Source organism: Neodiprion pinetum, chromosome 5 (genome assembly GCF_021155775.2).
Source record: "Neodiprion pinetum isolate iyNeoPine1 chromosome 5, iyNeoPine1.2, whole genome shotgun sequence".
Lineage (NCBI taxonomy): Eukaryota > Metazoa > Arthropoda > Insecta > Hymenoptera > Diprionidae > Neodiprion > Neodiprion pinetum.
The window spans coordinates 31,315,839-31,335,043 of record NC_060236.1 but is presented as its reverse complement, the minus strand read 5'-3'; the positions used below and the strand labels follow the sequence as shown (position 1 = coordinate 31,335,043).

Genomic DNA, 19,205 nt, shown 5'->3' with positions numbered 1-19,205 from the left:
ATGGAAAAAAAATAAACTAGTATTATTATAGCACAGTGCCAATTTCATTCGTTATACGAGTACACTGCAAAGCAAAATATGGTGTGCAGGACTTCTACATAGACTATATAATTTCGTGGCGATTCGTCACTATCTGATATTATGGATCTAACGGCATCTGATGTTCACTTTACTAATTGAGCATAAAAAAATTTTACACAGTGATGCCAACCGTTCATTTTTGCCAATTTTAACACCACCATTTTAACAGTGTATAAGGGTCATCCTTTAAATGATCGCAGATAGACAGACAGAGAGAGAAAACAAACAAGGAGTTTAGCGTCATACCAACCGCTGCAAATCTCACCTCAACCCAAATCAAAATGGCCGACACATCTATGTAGAGTTTACGTTTTACAATCAATTTTACAGGATAAAAGGTACTCACAAGTTTAGAAACAACTGTTGATCTCCAATTACATGAGATTTTAAGTTATGCTTCCCTTATAGTTTACATGCAGATAATGTGGTTTACAGCTAATGTATGTACATACATTACTCATCATTAAGCGCTCTTCATTCGCAAGAGAACGATAAGACGACTATCATAACGTGATATGCCAATGCAACTGAAACTGAAAATAATTTTAACTGCAGTTGAATTTTAGAGTCAAATATAATAAGTACATACCTATGTACATACATCACTACATTGTGTAATTGGCCTGGAGGAATAAATTTAAAGTGGTTGAAATTGCGTTTAACACACGTGTCATCGTCGGGCACGGTTAAAATCGATTTCGGTGTTTTCACATTACGTACAACTGATCTTCTTATTACGATGCAAAAACTTTCAATATCGGCGGAACATTAGCAAGAGGTCAATTCTGACCGTGCGTGAAATCGACGACACGTGTTTTGCATACTTGCGTTATATACAACATACAACCCTAACCTTAAACGAGAAAAACACAAAGATTGAGGAGGAATCGTTTACACGACAAAAAAAAATTCAACCGATCGTCATTTTATATGAACGGATGTGTATTCTGTGCATGTATTCGTCACACACGAGCAAGGACCGGACATAACTTTATTACCCTTCCACGGACGCTGATATGTATACATATACACGTAATGTATAAAGATAGGTATATCGACAACGATATAAACGAGACAGCACTACGAATCGGCCCGTTGTCAAGACGACGAAGAATCAGCTCCTGCAGGTACCGCAGGTCGATTCAATTCTTCCTGGTGTTCGCCCTCCGCGTTTTCCGCCTCCTTGCGTTCTCCTATGACTTGGACTACCTTCTCCTGGTCCCGATCCCGGTCCCGATCCAAGTCATCAGACGGAGACGTAGACGCCGTAACTGTCCCCGTTCCTTGCAGCACCTTGCGCTGAAAGTGCTGCGCAGACTGGACCCTGGAGTCCAATATCTGAAAAGAAACAGCGGCACTCAGCGTTGCTGCATTATATCTACTTACACGACCCAATCGCTCCGCCCGTCTCTGAGGAACATGGCGGCCAGACTGCGAGATTTTAATCAGAAGCTTCGAGACGGGAGGCGATCATACACGCCTCGACTTGGTGTAATGTTGTAACTGGATATAATATACCTCTAAGGCGTTAAACTTCGAAAATGCTTATTACAATTTCGCGACCGCATCGCCGAGGTGATCTCCGCGTGATCGTTGCATGCTGCACGTGTACGGATCATTCACGGGTCACCGAGGCGTGCAATGCGGTAGCGTGAAATTCCACACCTTTCGACGCCTTTCCTCGGCCTCGGCCTGCCGGCGTTCCAGGGCTCCGAGGGTCAGCTTCGGACGGTGGAGCTGCTGCTCTTCCTCGAGGCGTCGCAGCCGCACCGGCGGATGCCGGCGTATTATACTGCCCTCTTTTGACCCTTCTGTATCCCGGATCGGCACTACGAAACTCAGGGGCGAATCTTTCGTCGCCCCCCCTATGACCGCATTCGCTGCATTTGCCCCTGCCGTCGCTACTTCGTCGCCGACGAAGGAGCCGCCGATCTCGCCTCCTGCACCCGGGTCGCCGCTACTGTTTGGTACCACGCGGCGACTGAACCCGCAGCCCATCGCTGGAACAAGGTTTTAATAGCCGTACTAGAAGATTGCGGGTTCATTCGGTCGGTTCGAAAGGAAAATTCTTTGTCAAGCGGAATTCGTTAAAATTTATAAAACTCGGATATCGGCTTGATATCATTAAGAGAATGTTTCAGTCAGGCCTTACCGACTGAGTAACATGTCGCTTCTTTCGACTATTATCTGTTTGATATCACGCGGCGACTGAACCCGCAGCCCGTCGCTGGAACCAGGTTTTTTAATCGCTGTACTCAAGGATTGCGGGTTGATTCAGTCGGTTTCATAGAAAAATTCTTTGTCAAACGAATTTCCTAAAATTTATGAAACTCTGATGTCAGCTTAATCTCATTAAGAGGATTTTTTAGTCTGGCCTTACCGACTGAGTAAAATGTCACCTCTTTCAATTGTCAGGTATCGCGGCCTACGCAGCACTGACGCGAAAATGCCGGAGTTAGTGCAATTCTACTATGAATTCTACATGCATGCAATGACGAATAGAAATGGCCAAAAAAAGGTTAACTTTTACGCAATAACGATGCCGGTCACTTGACCCCGTGCTCAACGCACCTTCAAACTAACCGGCGAGATTTTTTTCTGAGATCTTGGCATCATTTTCAGCAAAGCTGTGAAATATCCTTAAGTGAAAATCGACCGCTTAAATACGGAGATTTCCAGGTTTTCCATGCGACACGATTGCAATTATTTATCATAGATCGTTTGATGGTATAATAGCTCTGTAGAATCGAACAAATCAGAATAAATAATTATCGTACCTAGAACCTCGCGACAATTACTTATTACAAAGCAAAGTTGTGGACATTCAGGTATCGTCCAGTAACTTTCGAGTGCTCCCAGACTCTGAAAAACTGATAGAGGACGAGCTTTCATATATTATCGAATAATCATAATCTCAGCGAACTTCCGAACATACTTATGATTATCGTGATTTTAAATATATAGCGCAGTTATATGGCAATATGCATACGCCATAAATGTATACACAATAGTTACGAGGAGTTTGCGTTTATAGGAGGGTATACGCACGTAAGGGTCTGCCCTCGTTTCGATCGATTATTTCTCACCGAGAAACACGCGAGGGTCAGTTTTCAGAAGGCAAAAGGTATGCAACGAATCAATCCAAAGTAAAAATGACGGTGCGCTTGATCAAGAGAAACACACGCCATCGCACGAAGTTGGAAGCAAGCATTCTTAGAAACCTGACTCGTTGGCTAATTTTTACACATCGCATCTCTCGGACACTCAAGTGCTCGTGCAGTTGATGTTTTGCAAATCTGTACATTCTGGAACTTGCTAGTTCTCAAAACCAAATCCAAGATTAAAAGTCGTTGAACAAACTTAGCAGGTCTTCGTCAATAACGTCAGACAAATTACAGACCATGGTAATGGTAATATACCGTATGTATAATGTGACTTTCGAAGTATCATAAATGTTCTTAGCCCTCTGGATGAATATGTGTCATAAGTTGAAATTAAAGTAGGAAAACATGTCAGGATCAACAAACTTACCCTTACTAATTAGTTCATGGCTGCAATTGTCTTTACTATGTACAATCGATTGATCACTAATCAGGCCGTAGGTATGTATAGAAAATAATCTGACAATCAGCTATGAATAAAACCGACGTCTATAGCCTGCCCATTGGGGAGTGAATATAATTTTTATTTAAAATATTGAAATTCTCGAATATATAGTTTATCATTGCTAGTTTGATTGTTGAAATATATATCGTGGTTACAAAAGTTACCAAAACTTAGTCCCACATTTTTTATCAGCAGCTTTTCGTTTACCCTCAAACTCTCTGTGGATTGAACCTCAATCCGATTTGTACAAAAGAACGTTCCAATCTTTTATTCGAGATCACATCAAAATCACAAAGCAATTTACTTAGGTGTTTGAATTCGAGGTGCAATATCATTATACTAAACAGCTATTTGTACTTAATCAGAATTTAAAAAGTCTAACCGCTAAAAACCTAATATTATTGTTCCTTGAATTATCAAAAATACAACTCACCCGTACACCGCGAGGCACCACTCAGAAAACCGTTTGAAAGTTGACCGTGGATACTGCAGGGTAGCAAACTGGCAAATATCCGCTCTGGGAACCCCCGGGAACATTTACTCAAGGGGTGGGGATTGAGGTTGACGCGCGCGCAGAAATTAACGGCAAAGATATATATAAACAAAAATTACATGACGGACGTCTAATCACGGTATGTGATCATTCAGGACAAATATTGTACATTGGTAATAGTTTAATTATCTTATATTCTTGTCAACTAGTGAAATCAAGCTCGTACCCAACCGAAATTCGTACTAAGTTCGGAGTCTATAAATTATAACGATACATAGTTTTCTGTAAAAACTAGGCATTTTGCAACTATCTAGAATCGTCTGATATTCAATAAATCGTAACACTAATATTTTGCAAACTCAACTCCTTCCAAATTATTCTCTAGTTGCAAAATAATGATGTTTGTTGCGATTATCCGTTGGTCTAACGTTACGTATTAACTTCAATCTTATGAATTTGTGCATCTTTTCGCAGGACCAGCGTCACTGTACACACAGGCATCCAATCTGCAACATTAAGTTTACATCGGAATGCTCTCAGCGAAACATAATTATTCACATATGCAAGCCAATTTTTTGGTTCACACAATTGCAGTGAATGATCGTTACTAATATCCCAGGTATTTGCTCAGATTATTTTTTTCCTCCAGTTCGATTTAAGATTGAAAAATTTAAAAACAGACAATATACTATTATATTGACCGTCCGAGTTTCCAACCCTTAATGTGTGTGTGTGTGTGTGTGTATTTGTTTTCAACTCTTTTTCACCCTTCCCATCACACCGCGTTCCCAAGTTTTACGTACGTATTTATCACTCTTTGTGTCTTGTCGTGCTTGTTTCAGCGAGTGCTCGAAGCTTCGCTGTATATCCAGCCACGTGTACGCATACGTATACAGAAAACCACGATGAGTAGGTCTTTTTTCCAATCAGTTCTCACCTGCTGCTAGAGCTTCTACCTCGTGGGCGGCAACGTTTATTGACCATCCAACCCTTGCCTCGCCTCCGTTCGTCGGCCTGTAAGCGTCGCGTGTCTAGAGTCTCGATTTTATGGTATATATATATATGTTACTTTATTTCCTGAGTGTATACGTGTAATTGTCACGTCCGTGCTCATAGATACCTTTATAGTACAATGCGTTAATAATAACCTTGTAATAACTTTGGTTAGGAAAATCTTTCGCTCGATGCAATTGTCGACTGTACCCAGTATCTGAACATTCACTTATCTTTTTTTTTTCACAACATTAATTAAACTTTTCTATACGTTGCGTCATCTCCGTTTCCTTATTTTCATATATAGGTATATAGTTTATAATGTACGTGCATTGTATTTCACGCATAAACAACATTTACACGTGTCAGCAAGATGTTCTCATAATTTAATAATTGATTTCAGCAAATTAGGTTATATAAATGTGTATATAGCCACCGCTTCTTCTGTTCGCGGAATTATAGCAATGGCTTTTGCGAATATTTTTTTTTTTTTTCTTTTCCTCTTATTCATTTTTCACTCCTCTCCATTGTTTTCCTGTCAGTTATGTACCTATATGTATATATTATTATTATTATTATTATTATACGACACATAAAAGGATACAACAATGACATAACGATAACGCGGTGAAACTACTCCAGTTTCATGTACCGCGATGTATATGGTGTTATAGATACAGGAACACATACACAATAGTACATTATACTGAGGTATTTGAAAAGTTTCCTCGAATTAACCAGGGTCTTTGAACTGTCGCGTCGTCCCGACTTTCGATCTTTGGCTCCGCACGGTTATAGCATCTAGTCGCGTTGTTCAAATTTTCCATTGCCGTTGGATGACTTGTCATTACTTTGCGAGAACCATTATTACCCTATCGATCGGTGATGACAATAATAATAGCTGTATTTATAAGAGTATAGGTATGTATAAAGTATGCATGAAATAAAGATAAATATTACCTAACAATAGCAGTGAGATTAGTAACAATAATAATAACAACACCACGACGACAGCAACAACAACAACTCGTTGCCATGGAAAACCCGCATGCGACGATCACGTGTATTGCAGGCACCTTTGCGTTCGAAAATATACAAGTATAATACTTAGACACGTAATCGAGGCGTGTGTGCACCGTTTATCAATTTTAATACTGTGTTCGGTTTATGAGATTCTATACGTAGATTGTGCTCACATACCTATGCATACTTACAGTTATCCTTCTCACGGAAAATCTGCATATTAAATAAGCAGATGCAAATAAGCGAAGACAGAAGTGAGTAAGCCGAGGGAATCTAAGTGCCCGATTTTTCCGTTTGAAATGATCGAAGTTCATGCGGCGACAAAGTCTACACCACATATTGAGTAAAGAATTCAAATGCTGCTGAAAATTGAGGCAGAACTTATATGATTCTATGAGCATTTTCGACAGAGATTATAGCTTGATGGATATAGCGAAGGTAATAAGTTTCAAACTGCGAAGTGAGTTGGAATTTAGCTGTAAGAAGGTACAGGAGAACCACTCCGTAACCTAGTTGAGAAAGAATTCAGGATCCGAATCCATTCGTTTATTGGGGGTTCGGCCAGATAATGGAATAAGAATAGATCAAGAGAAGTATGGATACTGCCGATGTATGGATCGCAATAATTCTTTGACGGTGAAATTATTAAGCAAAGTGCATTATTTTCCGATTGGCACCAGGACCCTGATTCTGAGTTATTTTTCACTCGTGAAAGCGGCGATAAGTCTCATCTAGACCAATCAGAAGGTAGTTGAAACGGAAAATCTTTTTTTCACAAGTGAAAAATAAGTCAGAATCAGGCCCCAGGGGCCAAGATCTTGGGATTGACGTTGCAGTACGAAACGTTCGCATTTGAATTTCAAATGAATCAATCGATACCTCGCAGCGGATGGTCGACGCAAGGAATTCCCCTATCGTCCGATGAATCGAACTATCTAACCCGTCGCAGCTGCAGACAAAATGGCTGCCCTCTGAGGAATTTCAGTAACGAGGAACCAATTAAGCTGCGTGTTGTATTTTCGTTGCTGATTCTTGTTAACGTGTAAAGTTTTGCCGTTAAAAATGCCAAAGAAATCCAGCAAAGCTCAGTGGAACGGAAGAGATCCCGCTGCGCAAAACGTGCAGGGTAAACACTACTTCGGTAAGTGGAAATGAGAGTTGTCAAAGCTAACAAATCCCTTCGATTCAGTAACAAACGATGCAGCTGCTCAACGACGCAATATTGTGTTTGCACTTTACACCATCGTCGCCTGACCTGCCGGCGTTCCAGGGCTCCGAGGGTCAGCTTCGGACGGTGGAGCTGCTGCTCTTCCTCGAGGCGTCGCAGCCGCACCGGCGGATGCCGGCGTATTATACTGCCCTCTTTTGACCCTTCTGTATCCCGGATCGGCACTACGAAACTCAGGGGCGAATCTTTCGTCGCCCCCCCTATGACCGCATTCGCTGCATTTGCCCCTGCCGTCGCTACTTCGTCGCCGACGAAGGAGCCGCCGATCTCGCCTCCTGCACCCGGGTCGCCGCTACTGTTTGGTACCACGCGGCGACTGAACCCGCAGCCCATCGCTGGAACAAGGTTTTAATAGCCGTACTAGAAGATTGCGGGTTCATTCGGTCGGTTCGAAAGGAAAATTCTTTGTCAAGCGGAATTCGTTAAAATTTATAAAACTCGGATATCGGCTTGATATCATTAAGAGAATGTTTCAGTCAGGCCTTACCGACTGAGTAACATGTCGCTTCTTTCGACTATTATCTGTTTGATATCACGCGGCGACTGAACCCGCAGCCCGTCGCTGGAACCAGGTTTTTTAATCGCTGTACTCAAGGATTGCGGGTTGATTCAGTCGGTTTCATAGAAAAATTCTTTGTCAAACGAATTTCCTAAAATTTATGAAACTCTGATGTCAGCTTAATCTCATTAAGAGGATTTTTTAGTCTGGCCTTACCGACTGAGTAAAATGTCACCTCTTTCAATTGTCAGGTATCGCGGCCTACGCAGCACTGACGCGAAAATGCCGGAGTTAGTGCAATTCTACTATGAATTCTACATGCATGCAATGACGAATAGAAATGGCCAAAAAAAGGTTAACTTTTACGCAATAACGATGCCGGTCACTTGACCCCGTGCTCAACGCACCTTCAAACTAACCGGCGAGATTTTTTTCTGAGATCTTGGCATCATTTTCAGCAAAGCTGTGAAATATCCTTAAGTGAAAATCGACCGCTTAAATACGGAGATTTCCAGGTTTTCCATGCGACACGATTGCAATTATTTATCATAGATCGTTTGATGGTATAATAGCTCTGTAGAATCGAACAAATCAGAATAAATAATTATCGTACCTAGAACCTCGCGACAATTACTTATTACAAAGCAAAGTTGTGGACATTCAGGTATCGTCCAGTAACTTTCGAGTGCTCCCAGACTCTGAAAAACTGATAGAGGACGAGCTTTCATATATTATCGAATAATCATAATCTCAGCGAACTTCCGAACATACTTATGATTATCGTGATTTTAAATATATAGCGCAGTTATATGGCAATATGCATACGCCATAAATGTATACACAATAGTTACGAGGAGTTTGCGTTTATAGGAGGGTATACGCACGTAAGGGTCTGCCCTCGTTTCGATCGATTATTTCTCACCGAGAAACACGCGAGGGTCAGTTTTCAGAAGGCAAAAGGTATGCAACGAATCAATCCAAAGTAAAAATGACGGTGCGCTTGATCAAGAGAAACACACGCCATCGCACGAAGTTGGAAGCAAGCATTCTTAGAAACCTGACTCGTTGGCTAATTTTTACACATCGCATCTCTCGGACACTCAAGTGCTCGTGCAGTTGATGTTTTGCAAATCTGTACATTCTGGAACTTGCTAGTTCTCAAAACCAAATCCAAGATTAAAAGTCGTTGAACAAACTTAGCAGGTCTTCGTCAATAACGTCAGACAAATTACAGACCATGGTAATGGTAATATACCGTATGTATAATGTGACTTTCGAAGTATCATAAATGTTCTTAGCCCTCTGGATGAATATGTGTCATAAGTTGAAATTAAAGTAGGAAAACATGTCAGGATCAACAAACTTACCCTTACTAATTAGTTCATGGCTGCAATTGTCTTTACTATGTACAATCGATTGATCACTAATCAGGCCGTAGGTATGTATAGAAAATAATCTGACAATCAGCTATGAATAAAACCGACGTCTATAGCCTGCCCATTGGGGAGTGAATATAATTTTTATTTAAAATATTGAAATTCTCGAATATATAGTTTATCATTGCTAGTTTGATTGTTGAAATATATATCGTGGTTACAAAAGTTACCAAAACTTAGTCCCACATTTTTTATCAGCAGCTTTTCGTTTACCCTCAAACTCTCTGTGGATTGAACCTCAATCCGATTTGTACAAAAGAACGTTCCAATCTTTTATTCGAGATCACATCAAAATCACAAAGCAATTTACTTAGGTGTTTGAATTCGAGGTGCAATATCATTATACTAAACAGCTATTTGTACTTAATCAGAATTTAAAAAGTCTAACCGCTAAAAACCTAATATTATTGTTCCTTGAATTATCAAAAATACAACTCACCCGTACACCGCGAGGCACCACTCAGAAAACCGTTTGAAAGTTGACCGTGGATACTGCAGGGTAGCAAACTGGCAAATATCCGCTCTGGGAACCCCCGGGAACATTTACTCAAGGGGTGGGGATTGAGGTTGACGCGCGCGCAGAAATTAACGGCAAAGATATATATAAACAAAAATTACATGACGGACGTCTAATCACGGTATGTGATCATTCAGGACAAATATTGTACATTGGTAATAGTTTAATTATCTTATATTCTTGTCAACTAGTGAAATCAAGCTCGTACCCAACCGAAATTCGTACTAAGTTCGGAGTCTATAAATTATAACGATACATAGTTTTCTGTAAAAACTAGGCATTTTGCAACTATCTAGAATCGTCTGATATTCAATAAATCGTAACACTAATATTTTGCAAACTCAACTCCTTCCAAATTATTCTCTAGTTGCAAAATAATGATGTTTGTTGCGATTATCCGTTGGTCTAACGTTACGTATTAACTTCAATCTTATGAATTTGTGCATCTTTTCGCAGGACCAGCGTCACTGTACACACAGGCATCCAATCTGCAACATTAAGTTTACATCGGAATGCTCTCAGCGAAACATAATTATTCACATATGCAAGCCAATTTTTTGGTTCACACAATTGCAGTGAATGATCGTTACTAATATCCCAGGTATTTGCTCAGATTATTTTTTTCCTCCAGTTCGATTTAAGATTGAAAAATTTAAAAACAGACAATATACTATTATATTGACCGTCCGAGTTTCCAACCCTTAATGTGTGTGTGTGTGTGTGTGTATTTGTTTTCAACTCTTTTTCACCCTTCCCATCACACCGCGTTCCCAAGTTTTACGTACGTATTTATCACTCTTTGTGTCTTGTCGTGCTTGTTTCAGCGAGTGCTCGAAGCTTCGCTGTATATCCAGCCACGTGTACGCATACGTATACAGAAAACCACGATGAGTAGGTCTTTTTTCCAATCAGTTCTCACCTGCTGCTAGAGCTTCTACCTCGTGGGCGGCAACGTTTATTGACCATCCAACCCTTGCCTCGCCTCCGTTCGTCGGCCTGTAAGCGTCGCGTGTCTAGAGTCTCGATTTTATGGTATATATATATATGTTACTTTATTTCCTGAGTGTATACGTGTAATTGTCACGTCCGTGCTCATAGATACCTTTATAGTACAATGCGTTAATAATAACCTTGTAATAACTTTGGTTAGGAAAATCTTTCGCTCGATGCAATTGTCGACTGTACCCAGTATCTGAACATTCACTTATCTTTTTTTTTTCACAACATTAATTAAACTTTTCTATACGTTGCGTCATCTCCGTTTCCTTATTTTCATATATAGGTATATAGTTTATAATGTACGTGCATTGTATTTCACGCATAAACAACATTTACACGTGTCAGCAAGATGTTCTCATAATTTAATAATTGATTTCAGCAAATTAGGTTATATAAATGTGTATATAGCCACCGCTTCTTCTGTTCGCGGAATTATAGCAATGGCTTTTGCGAATATTTTTTTTTTTTTTCTTTTCCTCTTATTCATTTTTCACTCCTCTCCATTGTTTTCCTGTCAGTTATGTACCTATATGTATATATTATTATTATTATTATTATTATACGACACATAAAAGGATACAACAATGACATAACGATAACGCGGTGAAACTACTCCAGTTTCATGTACCGCGATGTATATGGTGTTATAGATACAGGAACACATACACAATAGTACATTATACTGAGGTATTTGAAAAGTTTCCTCGAATTAACCAGGGTCTTTGAACTGTCGCGTCGTCCCGACTTTCGATCTTTGGCTCCGCACGGTTATAGCATCTAGTCGCGTTGTTCAAATTTTCCATTGCCGTTGGATGACTTGTCATTACTTTGCGAGAACCATTATTACCCTATCGATCGGTGATGACAATAATAATAGCTGTATTTATAAGAGTATAGGTATGTATAAAGTATGCATGAAATAAAGATAAATATTACCTAACAATAGCAGTGAGATTAGTAACAATAATAATAACAACACCACGACGACAGCAACAACAACAACTCGTTGCCATGGAAAACCCGCATGCGACGATCACGTGTATTGCAGGCACCTTTGCGTTCGAAAATATACAAGTATAATACTTAGACACGTAATCGAGGCGTGTGTGCACCGTTTATCAATTTTAATACTGTGTTCGGTTTATGAGATTCTATACGTAGATTGTGCTCACATACCTATGCATACTTACAGTTATCCTTCTCACGGAAAATCTGCATATTAAATAAGCAGATGCAAATAAGCGAAGACAGAAGTGAGTAAGCCGAGGGAATCTAAGTGCCCGATTTTTCCGTTTGAAATGATCGAAGTTCATGCGGCGACAAAGTCTACACCACATATTGAGTAAAGAATTCAAATGCTGCTGAAAATTGAGGCAGAACTTATATGATTCTATGAGCATTTTCGACAGAGATTATAGCTTGATGGATATAGCGAAGGTAATAAGTTTCAAACTGCGAAGTGAGTTGGAATTTAGCTGTAAGAAGGTACAGGAGAACCACTCCGTAACCTAGTTGAGAAAGAATTCAGGATCCGAATCCATTCGTTTATTGGGGGTTCGGCCAGATAATGGAATAAGAATAGATCAAGAGAAGTATGGATACTGCCGATGTATGGATCGCAATAATTCTTTGACGGTGAAATTATTAAGCAAAGTGCATTATTTTCCGATTGGCACCAGGACCCTGATTCTGAGTTATTTTTCACTCGTGAAAGCGGCGATAAGTCTCATCTAGACCAATCAGAAGGTAGTTGAAACGGAAAATCTTTTTTTCACAAGTGAAAAATAAGTCAGAATCAGGCCCCAGGGGCCAAGATCTTGGGATTGACGTTGCAGTACGAAACGTTCGCATTTGAATTTCAAATGAATCAATCGATACCTCGCAGCGGATGGTCGACGCAAGGAATTCCCCTATCGTCCGATGAATCGAACTATCTAACCCGTCGCAGCTGCAGACAAAATGGCTGCCCTCTGAGGAATTTCAGTAACGAGGAACCAATTAAGCTGCGTGTTGTATTTTCGTTGCTGATTCTTGTTAACGTGTAAAGTTTTGCCGTTAAAAATGCCAAAGAAATCCAGCAAAGCTCAGTGGAACGGAAGAGATCCCGCTGCGCAAAACGTGCAGGGTAAACACTACTTCGGTAAGTGGAAATGAGAGTTGTCAAAGCTAACAAATCCCTTCGATTCAGTAACAAACGATGCAGCTGCTCAACGACGCAATATTGTGTTTGCACTTTACACCATCGTCGCCTGACCTGCCGCTTAACTATGCGATAGAATAACGCAAACTCTCCGTATTTTGCTCGCCTTCGTTCGCCAAAATCTGAATGACGAACAAAGATAAAAGACGCCAACGCATACAACCACGGTTTGACTGCACGCTACTTATGCCCAAATTGGCGTCTGTGAATAACGCGATTTTTGCCGAACGAATCAAGCGAGGATTCAATTTTCAACTTTCACGAGCGTATTCTTCAAGTTCGAGTATCTGAGAGCCAATTATTAGTTGACTCGAATTTTAAAAATCACGAATGTAATGATTTCATGCCAAACAAAACGACTGTCACGCTTGTCAACAAATGTGAATTGTGCATTCAACTCCAACAGAATGCCCCTAATGTTTTTTTGATACAGGAAACAAATATTAGAATGAAAACTTTCCATTGTTTTTCTATTTTTAATAAAAGCGGAGTCTAAGAACGCAAAACTGCCTCATTATACAAGTTTCTGGAAAATAAAAAACCATAGCGGTAAACATTACAAGATACATTTTGCAATTGGATTTATACTCGTTATAAAACCAATCTTCCTTTCCTCAATTTTAATTCAAGATTTTCCGAACCGTAATATCACTGGAAATTTCTTTTACCAAATAAATTTATATTTCGTACCACATCCATATCAAAAACTTATTTTAAGCAATCTGCCACATTTATGTTGTAGAATCCACAAACAATTATGGTATTAATACGAAATTGGAAGTAAATTCGCATATTTTGAATATTTCAGTCTTGTCTTATCACCACTGATCATTTGCAATTCACTATAGATCACGACAATCGCACAATCCACCCGAACTCCGGGAGACCTCGAGTGTCATTCAAATCACAAGGAAGACACGGACCGGATCGAGGAAGAAACCTCAAAACTGGGTTAACAAATTACCTGGGCGAAGACATCTCAATGACCGTAGGAGCGAGCAATGGACCTAGGCAAGTCTTGGTCAGGGGCAAAATCGGTAGGCGGGCGTCTTGGGGTAGATTGATTCCGTTTCCGCAGCATGGCCGGAGAGAGGGAAGGCAGGGGTCTCAACACCGCCCTCCAATGTTCGCAGACTCCAACTGGTTCAAAGTTACGGTGAGAACTTTAGTATGTGTGAAATGATTGAAACAGCTTGCAGATCTGAAAATAGAGTGAAATATGATTGTAAAATTTTTTTTTAGATACCATATGGACACAAGTACCAGAAAGACTTTGTAGTGAAGAGCCTGAACAGTTACATATCACCCGATATGTTCGTACCAATAATGGTAAGTTTTGTTTTTGAATATCGAATTTGAGCCAACTTCCATATTTCGTATTCGCATAATTCCCTTTATCCATAGTACAAAGTCTTACCAAATGAAGCCGTGTTCTATGTCGATGACCCGAACACCGCCGACAAATTGTACAACTGCGATCGTAAAATAACTACCAATGATGGATTCAAGATACAAGTAAGGGTAAAGCCTGGTTTTCCCCAAGTTGAAATCGATCAGACGCTTAGAGAAAGGATGAAACTTGCCATGGTAAAGAGATACGTGCAGGAAACTAATGCACTAGATCTTTCCAAATTTCATCAAGATCCTGGTGAGTTCTATCAGTTCAACGAATTTCGCTAGTTTCATACTAATTGGTATCATTTGAAATCAGCATCTGTTTTCAATGTTTTTCCAATTTTAGACCTTGTAACAGACTACTTTTGCGCCTTATTCAGGCCACTGATGTTGGCCGCAGTTATAGACATCGTCGCCGAGCACATACCCAACTTAGAAGCATTAAATTTAGATGGTAACAAACTGGCAGTTATCGAGCGACTCAATATTTTAACCAAAAAGTTACCAAAACTCAAAGTTTTATACATCGGTGAGAATCGGGTGAGTTAGCATCAAATTACCCGAATCAAAGGCACTTGTAGAAAACTATCAGATTTTGACGGCCGTATTTTAGATACAGGAAGTCAGTCATCTGGATGTGATAAAGGACCTAAAACTAGAAGAACTGAGGCTCGCTGGTAATCCCGTTTGCGCAAAGTACAAAGATCGTCAAACTGCATATTTCAGGTAAACTGATTCAATTTGCTTTGTCTTGTCCTAATCAAGTCTACAATGTCGTTCTCTCTTGTCAGAGAAGCATTGAAAATGATTATCAGAAGTGCAGCAACGTGTTGTAAAGCAGAAACACAGGTACACCTATTTCTTTTGAGCTCATCAATTTTCCACCGACATTTAGACACAATTGTATACTGCGTAACCTGAAAACAATGTTGGAAAATTGTTGGGATTTTGAATAGATTTGAAAGTTAAAGTGAGTCCAAGAATAGCGTCAAACGTCTTATGTTTGATGAAACATAACGTAAATACCTACATAGTACCCAATTTCTGTTGCCTTCTTGATTTCCTGTACAATCCAATTTTAATAACTGTAAACGTCTCTCTGTCTCTGATTATGACTAACTCCGAGCTTCCGGGCTTCTGGCTTTTCTTTCTTGGCGATAGTGACGTACGAAAGAGGTTTCCAAGACTTCTGAAACTGGTAAGTGTTATCGCTGCGATTCTACTTTCCACTGAAACTTCGTCAGTTAAGGTTTTCACCGTACTTTTTTGTTCAAAAAGGACGGAATTATACTCCCACCGCCTATTCGATTTGACGTCGCCGACGAGACAGCCAGTTTACCGCCTACTCAAAGAATGTACGTCGTTAACACAGATGCGCAAGCAATTGCTGGCCAATTTCTGCAGCAGTATTTCATGATATTCGACAGTGATAATCGTCAGCCATTGCTAGATGCATATCATGAACAAGCCTCATTTAGTATGACTGTTTCTTATGGAAGTAACGGCAATAAGTAAGTAAAACTGTGCTATAATTCTTATTTTATTGATTTTTTCCCATGGTCTCAAAGAATGAGAATTCATTCATTGTTATATCCGTTCCTAGATTGGATAGTTACCTACGTGAGAATAGAAATCTGTTCCGCCTTAACGACATCGAGAGAAAACGGAAGCTACTAAAGCAAGGCAGACTTCCTGTAGTTTCCTTTATATCAGAAATGCCCAAGACTAAACATGACCTGGACGGCTTTACTATGGATCTATGCTTAGCCACGGTAAGTTAAACCTCAAAAAAAAAAATTAATTTATTTTGTAGAATTTTACCAAAGTTTTGTGCATCTCGCATGTATTCTACTGAAATGCTGTGAAAACGCTTGAAACTTGTTTATCTAATTATGTTAAATTTACAGGAAACCATGATGATGATAATCGTTACCGGATTATTCAAGGAGCTGGATGGTAAGAAAAATCCTATCCGCTACTTCAATCGAACTTTTCTCATAGTCCCCGAGGGTGGAGGGTACTGCATTTGCAATGAGCAATTGCATATTAGCCATCCAACCGACGAGCAGGAGAAGAAAGCATTCACTGTGCGACAGAGTCAGCCATCTAGTTCCTCAACACCGGCATCAACATCATCAGGTACATCAGTTGTAACTGGAATTAGTGACGAAGCGAAACAACACATGACGATAGCGCTAAGTGAAAAGACAAAGATGAACTTGGAGTGGAGTTTCAAATGCTTGGCGGAGGTTCAATGGGACTTTAATAACGCTTTGGCAGCGTTTCAGGAATTTTACACACTTGGTCAAATACCGCCGGAAGCTTTTTTACCGAACAAAACGTGAAACTTTGCATTTCTCCCTAGTGCATTTCACCTTACCATTGTTATCAAATTTTCCTCGCTTTTGTCAACGACTCCAGCAGCATTTGACCAGGTAAACATCCGCTGCTACTCCAAGAGCCTTCAACCGAGATCTTACTCTTAGTTGTTTATTCATTTCGTAAAAATGTGCAGTAGCACGTATGTTTTCAAAACTTGTGAGTTTGAAATAGGTCGAACTTTGTTTTGTGAGGCGTTGCGCAACGTATAAATGTGACGGGGAAAATATTTATTTGCAATGCTTGCTCAAAAGTTGAAAGTTAAAGTTATTATTGAATCTAGTTGGTTTCCAAATAGATATTTCTTATTCAAATTCTCGTTAATTTTGCTCGGTTTGTTCACCTTAAGACACGATTATACGTTACGCCGAATTCTTCAAATATTTGTAATAAAACTAACTATATTTTGAAACAAAAAAAAAGAAAACTAAAAAGACAAAGTAAAAAAACTGGAACAAATGAGAATTTCAGTTTTACGCGAAATAGCTATTGGTAGCTACATTGTAAATATCACGCTTTATAGGAGAAATGTGTGTGTATGTATATACATATATATAAGCGAAGAAGTAAAAGAGAAAAAAAATTCTGTTCAGCTTACCATCATCTCGAAAAAATCAGATTATCTGTCTAACATGTAGAAATTTACCACAATACTACGTAAATTTTGTTAGCCACACGTGTCTTTTCTCTCAAAAATATTTACACCTGAAAAATACCGAAGCCTTTTTTCTCCAAGTCATCTGATGGTCAAGGAATGAACGAAAAGCATAAATAAATAGACTTATACTTGCAAATCTGTCGTTTCACTTGGTATACGTTATGAATCTGATCAACAATTTCGTCAAAATTGAGACTACATTAAAAAAAATTTTACGGTAAATATGTATAGTTTCTAATTTGGTTAAAAGACCTTGAAGAACTATGGGTTTCTATGGAATACGAACCAAAAACACAATGGAGTGAGACAGAAACTACAATTTTTCTGGTGTTGGTGGTTCGTTCTCTATTATATCCTACTAAGGTTTTTAACCAGTGTGACTATAGTTTTTCTGCTGTCCTGGAGAAATAATGGCAAAGTATCAGCACACGTCAGTAGCAACAAATTTGGTAACTCATTGAGAACGTATAAATAGATTTCACACTAATTCTGTTCAATTATAAGTATCTGCTTTCACGGATACATATTATTCGTAAAATATGAAAGTATTCACTTATAATACATGGGAAACTCAGTGATACCTTATATCCGGAAAAAAGGGATGCCAGGAATGTATAAATATATGAAAAAGAATTATGGAAATCCGTAGATTAAATCATGGAATTAGATTAATGCGATAATTCGTGTACAGTTGGATTATGATGCATGATAAGCATGAAATAGCTTTCCATTTCTTTGTACAAAAACAAAAATTTGACAATGGTTTGGAAGAAAACAAGAATTCATGACAATAGTCAAGCATAGCGAATAATTAAGATGATTTATTTTCTCTATAACTTCCCGATGATAAAAAACACCGCATGACAATAATGAAAATTCATCGAGAAAGAAAATCACTTTATCATTTCTTTTTTTTACTTTATTTTCTTTTTCTAAAACAATTTACTTTGGATTAAAGAAAATGAAGAGACGATGTCATACGAAACTAATAAAAATCAGTGGCAGTAAAAATTACATTGGATGAAGTTAAAAGTCAACTCAAAGATAAAGATTGCAAATATATATCTCTCTCTCCCTCTCTCTCTCTCTCTCTGGAGATTGGAAACTACCAGGATATGCTTGACACATCTTCGTTTGACTGACTGAAGCTACGACTTAACGGCAGTCAGGCAATTCATCGATAATGTGCGGAGATGCACGTTTCAGCGTTTCGAAATTTCAGTTCCAAACTCCCAAGGACTTGAAAAACGTATGAACGTTATGTCTGAATCATCTCGTACTTCAAGACAGTAACACTACCGAGGAAGAGGGAAGCATTTGCCCAATTTAACGATACCGAGGCCTCAAAATCTCCAATGACAGGCGAAGATAAACTCTAATTAGAAAAATGAATAAATAAAAAATTTACTAAAAGAACCAGAAGAAGAAAACAACACTTGTGTTTAAATGCTTAAATTTTAAAAGAAAGTTGCTAAAAACAAAAAAAAAACAATACTACAAGAGTAGTGCTTATCTACTGAGTTCTGCATCGCCTGCCCTGATAATTAAAAGAAGGAACAAATTCTATGGCAGAGTTTTTTTTTTTTTTTATTATTGTTTCGTATGATTTATTGTTTGTAATCGATGAGAATATCAATAACGCCAAACCCATATCAACCTTGAAGTACAAAGTTGTTGAAATTTTGAATAAAATCAGAT

The 19,205-nt window shown here is 39.0% G+C and overlaps 2 protein-coding genes and 3 long non-coding RNA genes across 19 annotated transcripts; 3 read left to right on the top strand and 2 right to left on the bottom strand.

Moving 5' to 3' along the window:
- Window positions 1-22: 22 nt before the first annotated feature.
- Window positions 23-7,043, bottom strand: LOC124219810 (uncharacterized). Of its 10 annotated transcripts, none has more exons than XR_006883467.2 (7): window positions 6,134-7,043; window positions 5,778-6,045; window positions 5,301-5,328; window positions 4,984-5,194; window positions 4,121-4,686; window positions 1,747-2,081; window positions 23-1,419 (listed from the first exon to the last, which is right to left on the bottom strand). XR_006883467.2 is itself a non-coding variant. In XM_069136613.1 (6 exons), the coding sequence occupies exons 5-6, from the start codon at window positions 2,077-2,079 to the stop codon at window positions 1,180-1,182; spliced, it is 573 nt and encodes a 190-aa protein (XP_068992714.1). In that variant the 5' UTR covers window positions 2,080-2,081; window positions 4,121-4,686; window positions 4,984-5,723; window positions 5,864-6,045; window positions 6,134-7,025; the 3' UTR covers window positions 23-1,179. The 10 variants fall into 10 exon arrangements, 2 of the variants coding, with proteins under 2 accessions (XP_068992714.1, XP_068992715.1); XR_011177303.1 differs by having other exon boundaries at window positions 5,301-5,723; window positions 5,864-6,045; XR_011177306.1 differs by having other exon boundaries at window positions 5,118-5,194; window positions 5,301-5,723; window positions 5,864-6,045.
- LOC138191060 (uncharacterized) lies at window positions 2,022-5,857 on the top strand. Of its 2 annotated transcripts, none has more exons than XR_011177316.1 (3): window positions 2,022-2,091; window positions 4,655-4,799; window positions 5,023-5,857. It is a non-coding gene; the product is annotated as an uncharacterized lncRNA (long non-coding RNA). The 2 variants fall into 2 exon arrangements; XR_011177315.1 differs by lacking the exon at window positions 2,022-2,091 and adding an exon at window positions 2,099-4,353.
- An 80-nt stretch (window positions 7,044-7,123) lies between the features above and the next one.
- LOC124219813 (uncharacterized) lies at window positions 7,124-11,826 on the top strand. The gene is made up of 3 exons (XR_006883470.2): window positions 7,124-7,337; window positions 10,333-10,477; window positions 10,701-11,826. It is a non-coding gene; the product is annotated as an uncharacterized lncRNA (long non-coding RNA).
- LOC138191059 (uncharacterized) lies at window positions 8,967-13,204 on the bottom strand. Of its 5 annotated transcripts, none has more exons than XR_011177312.1 (5): window positions 11,812-12,721; window positions 11,542-11,723; window positions 10,979-11,401; window positions 10,662-10,872; window positions 8,967-10,364 (listed from the first exon to the last, which is right to left on the bottom strand). It is a non-coding gene; the product is annotated as an uncharacterized lncRNA (long non-coding RNA). The 5 variants fall into 5 exon arrangements; XR_011177313.1 differs by having other exon boundaries at window positions 11,007-11,401; XR_011177311.1 differs by lacking the exon at window positions 11,812-12,721 and adding an exon at window positions 12,754-13,204 and having other exon boundaries at window positions 10,662-11,401.
- LOC124219807 (nuclear RNA export factor 1-like) lies at window positions 12,819-19,074 on the top strand. Its single transcript, XM_046627956.2, has 10 exons — window positions 12,819-13,015; window positions 13,924-14,231; window positions 14,318-14,404; window positions 14,480-14,723; window positions 14,817-15,010; window positions 15,084-15,196; window positions 15,632-15,668; window positions 15,749-15,981; window positions 16,074-16,242; window positions 16,378-19,074. Exons 1-10 carry the CDS (start codon window positions 12,937-12,939, stop codon window positions 16,813-16,815), a joined length of 1,902 nt encoding a protein of 633 aa, XP_046483912.1. The 5' UTR covers window positions 12,819-12,936; the 3' UTR covers window positions 16,816-19,074.
- Window positions 19,075-19,205: the final 131 nt, after the last annotated feature.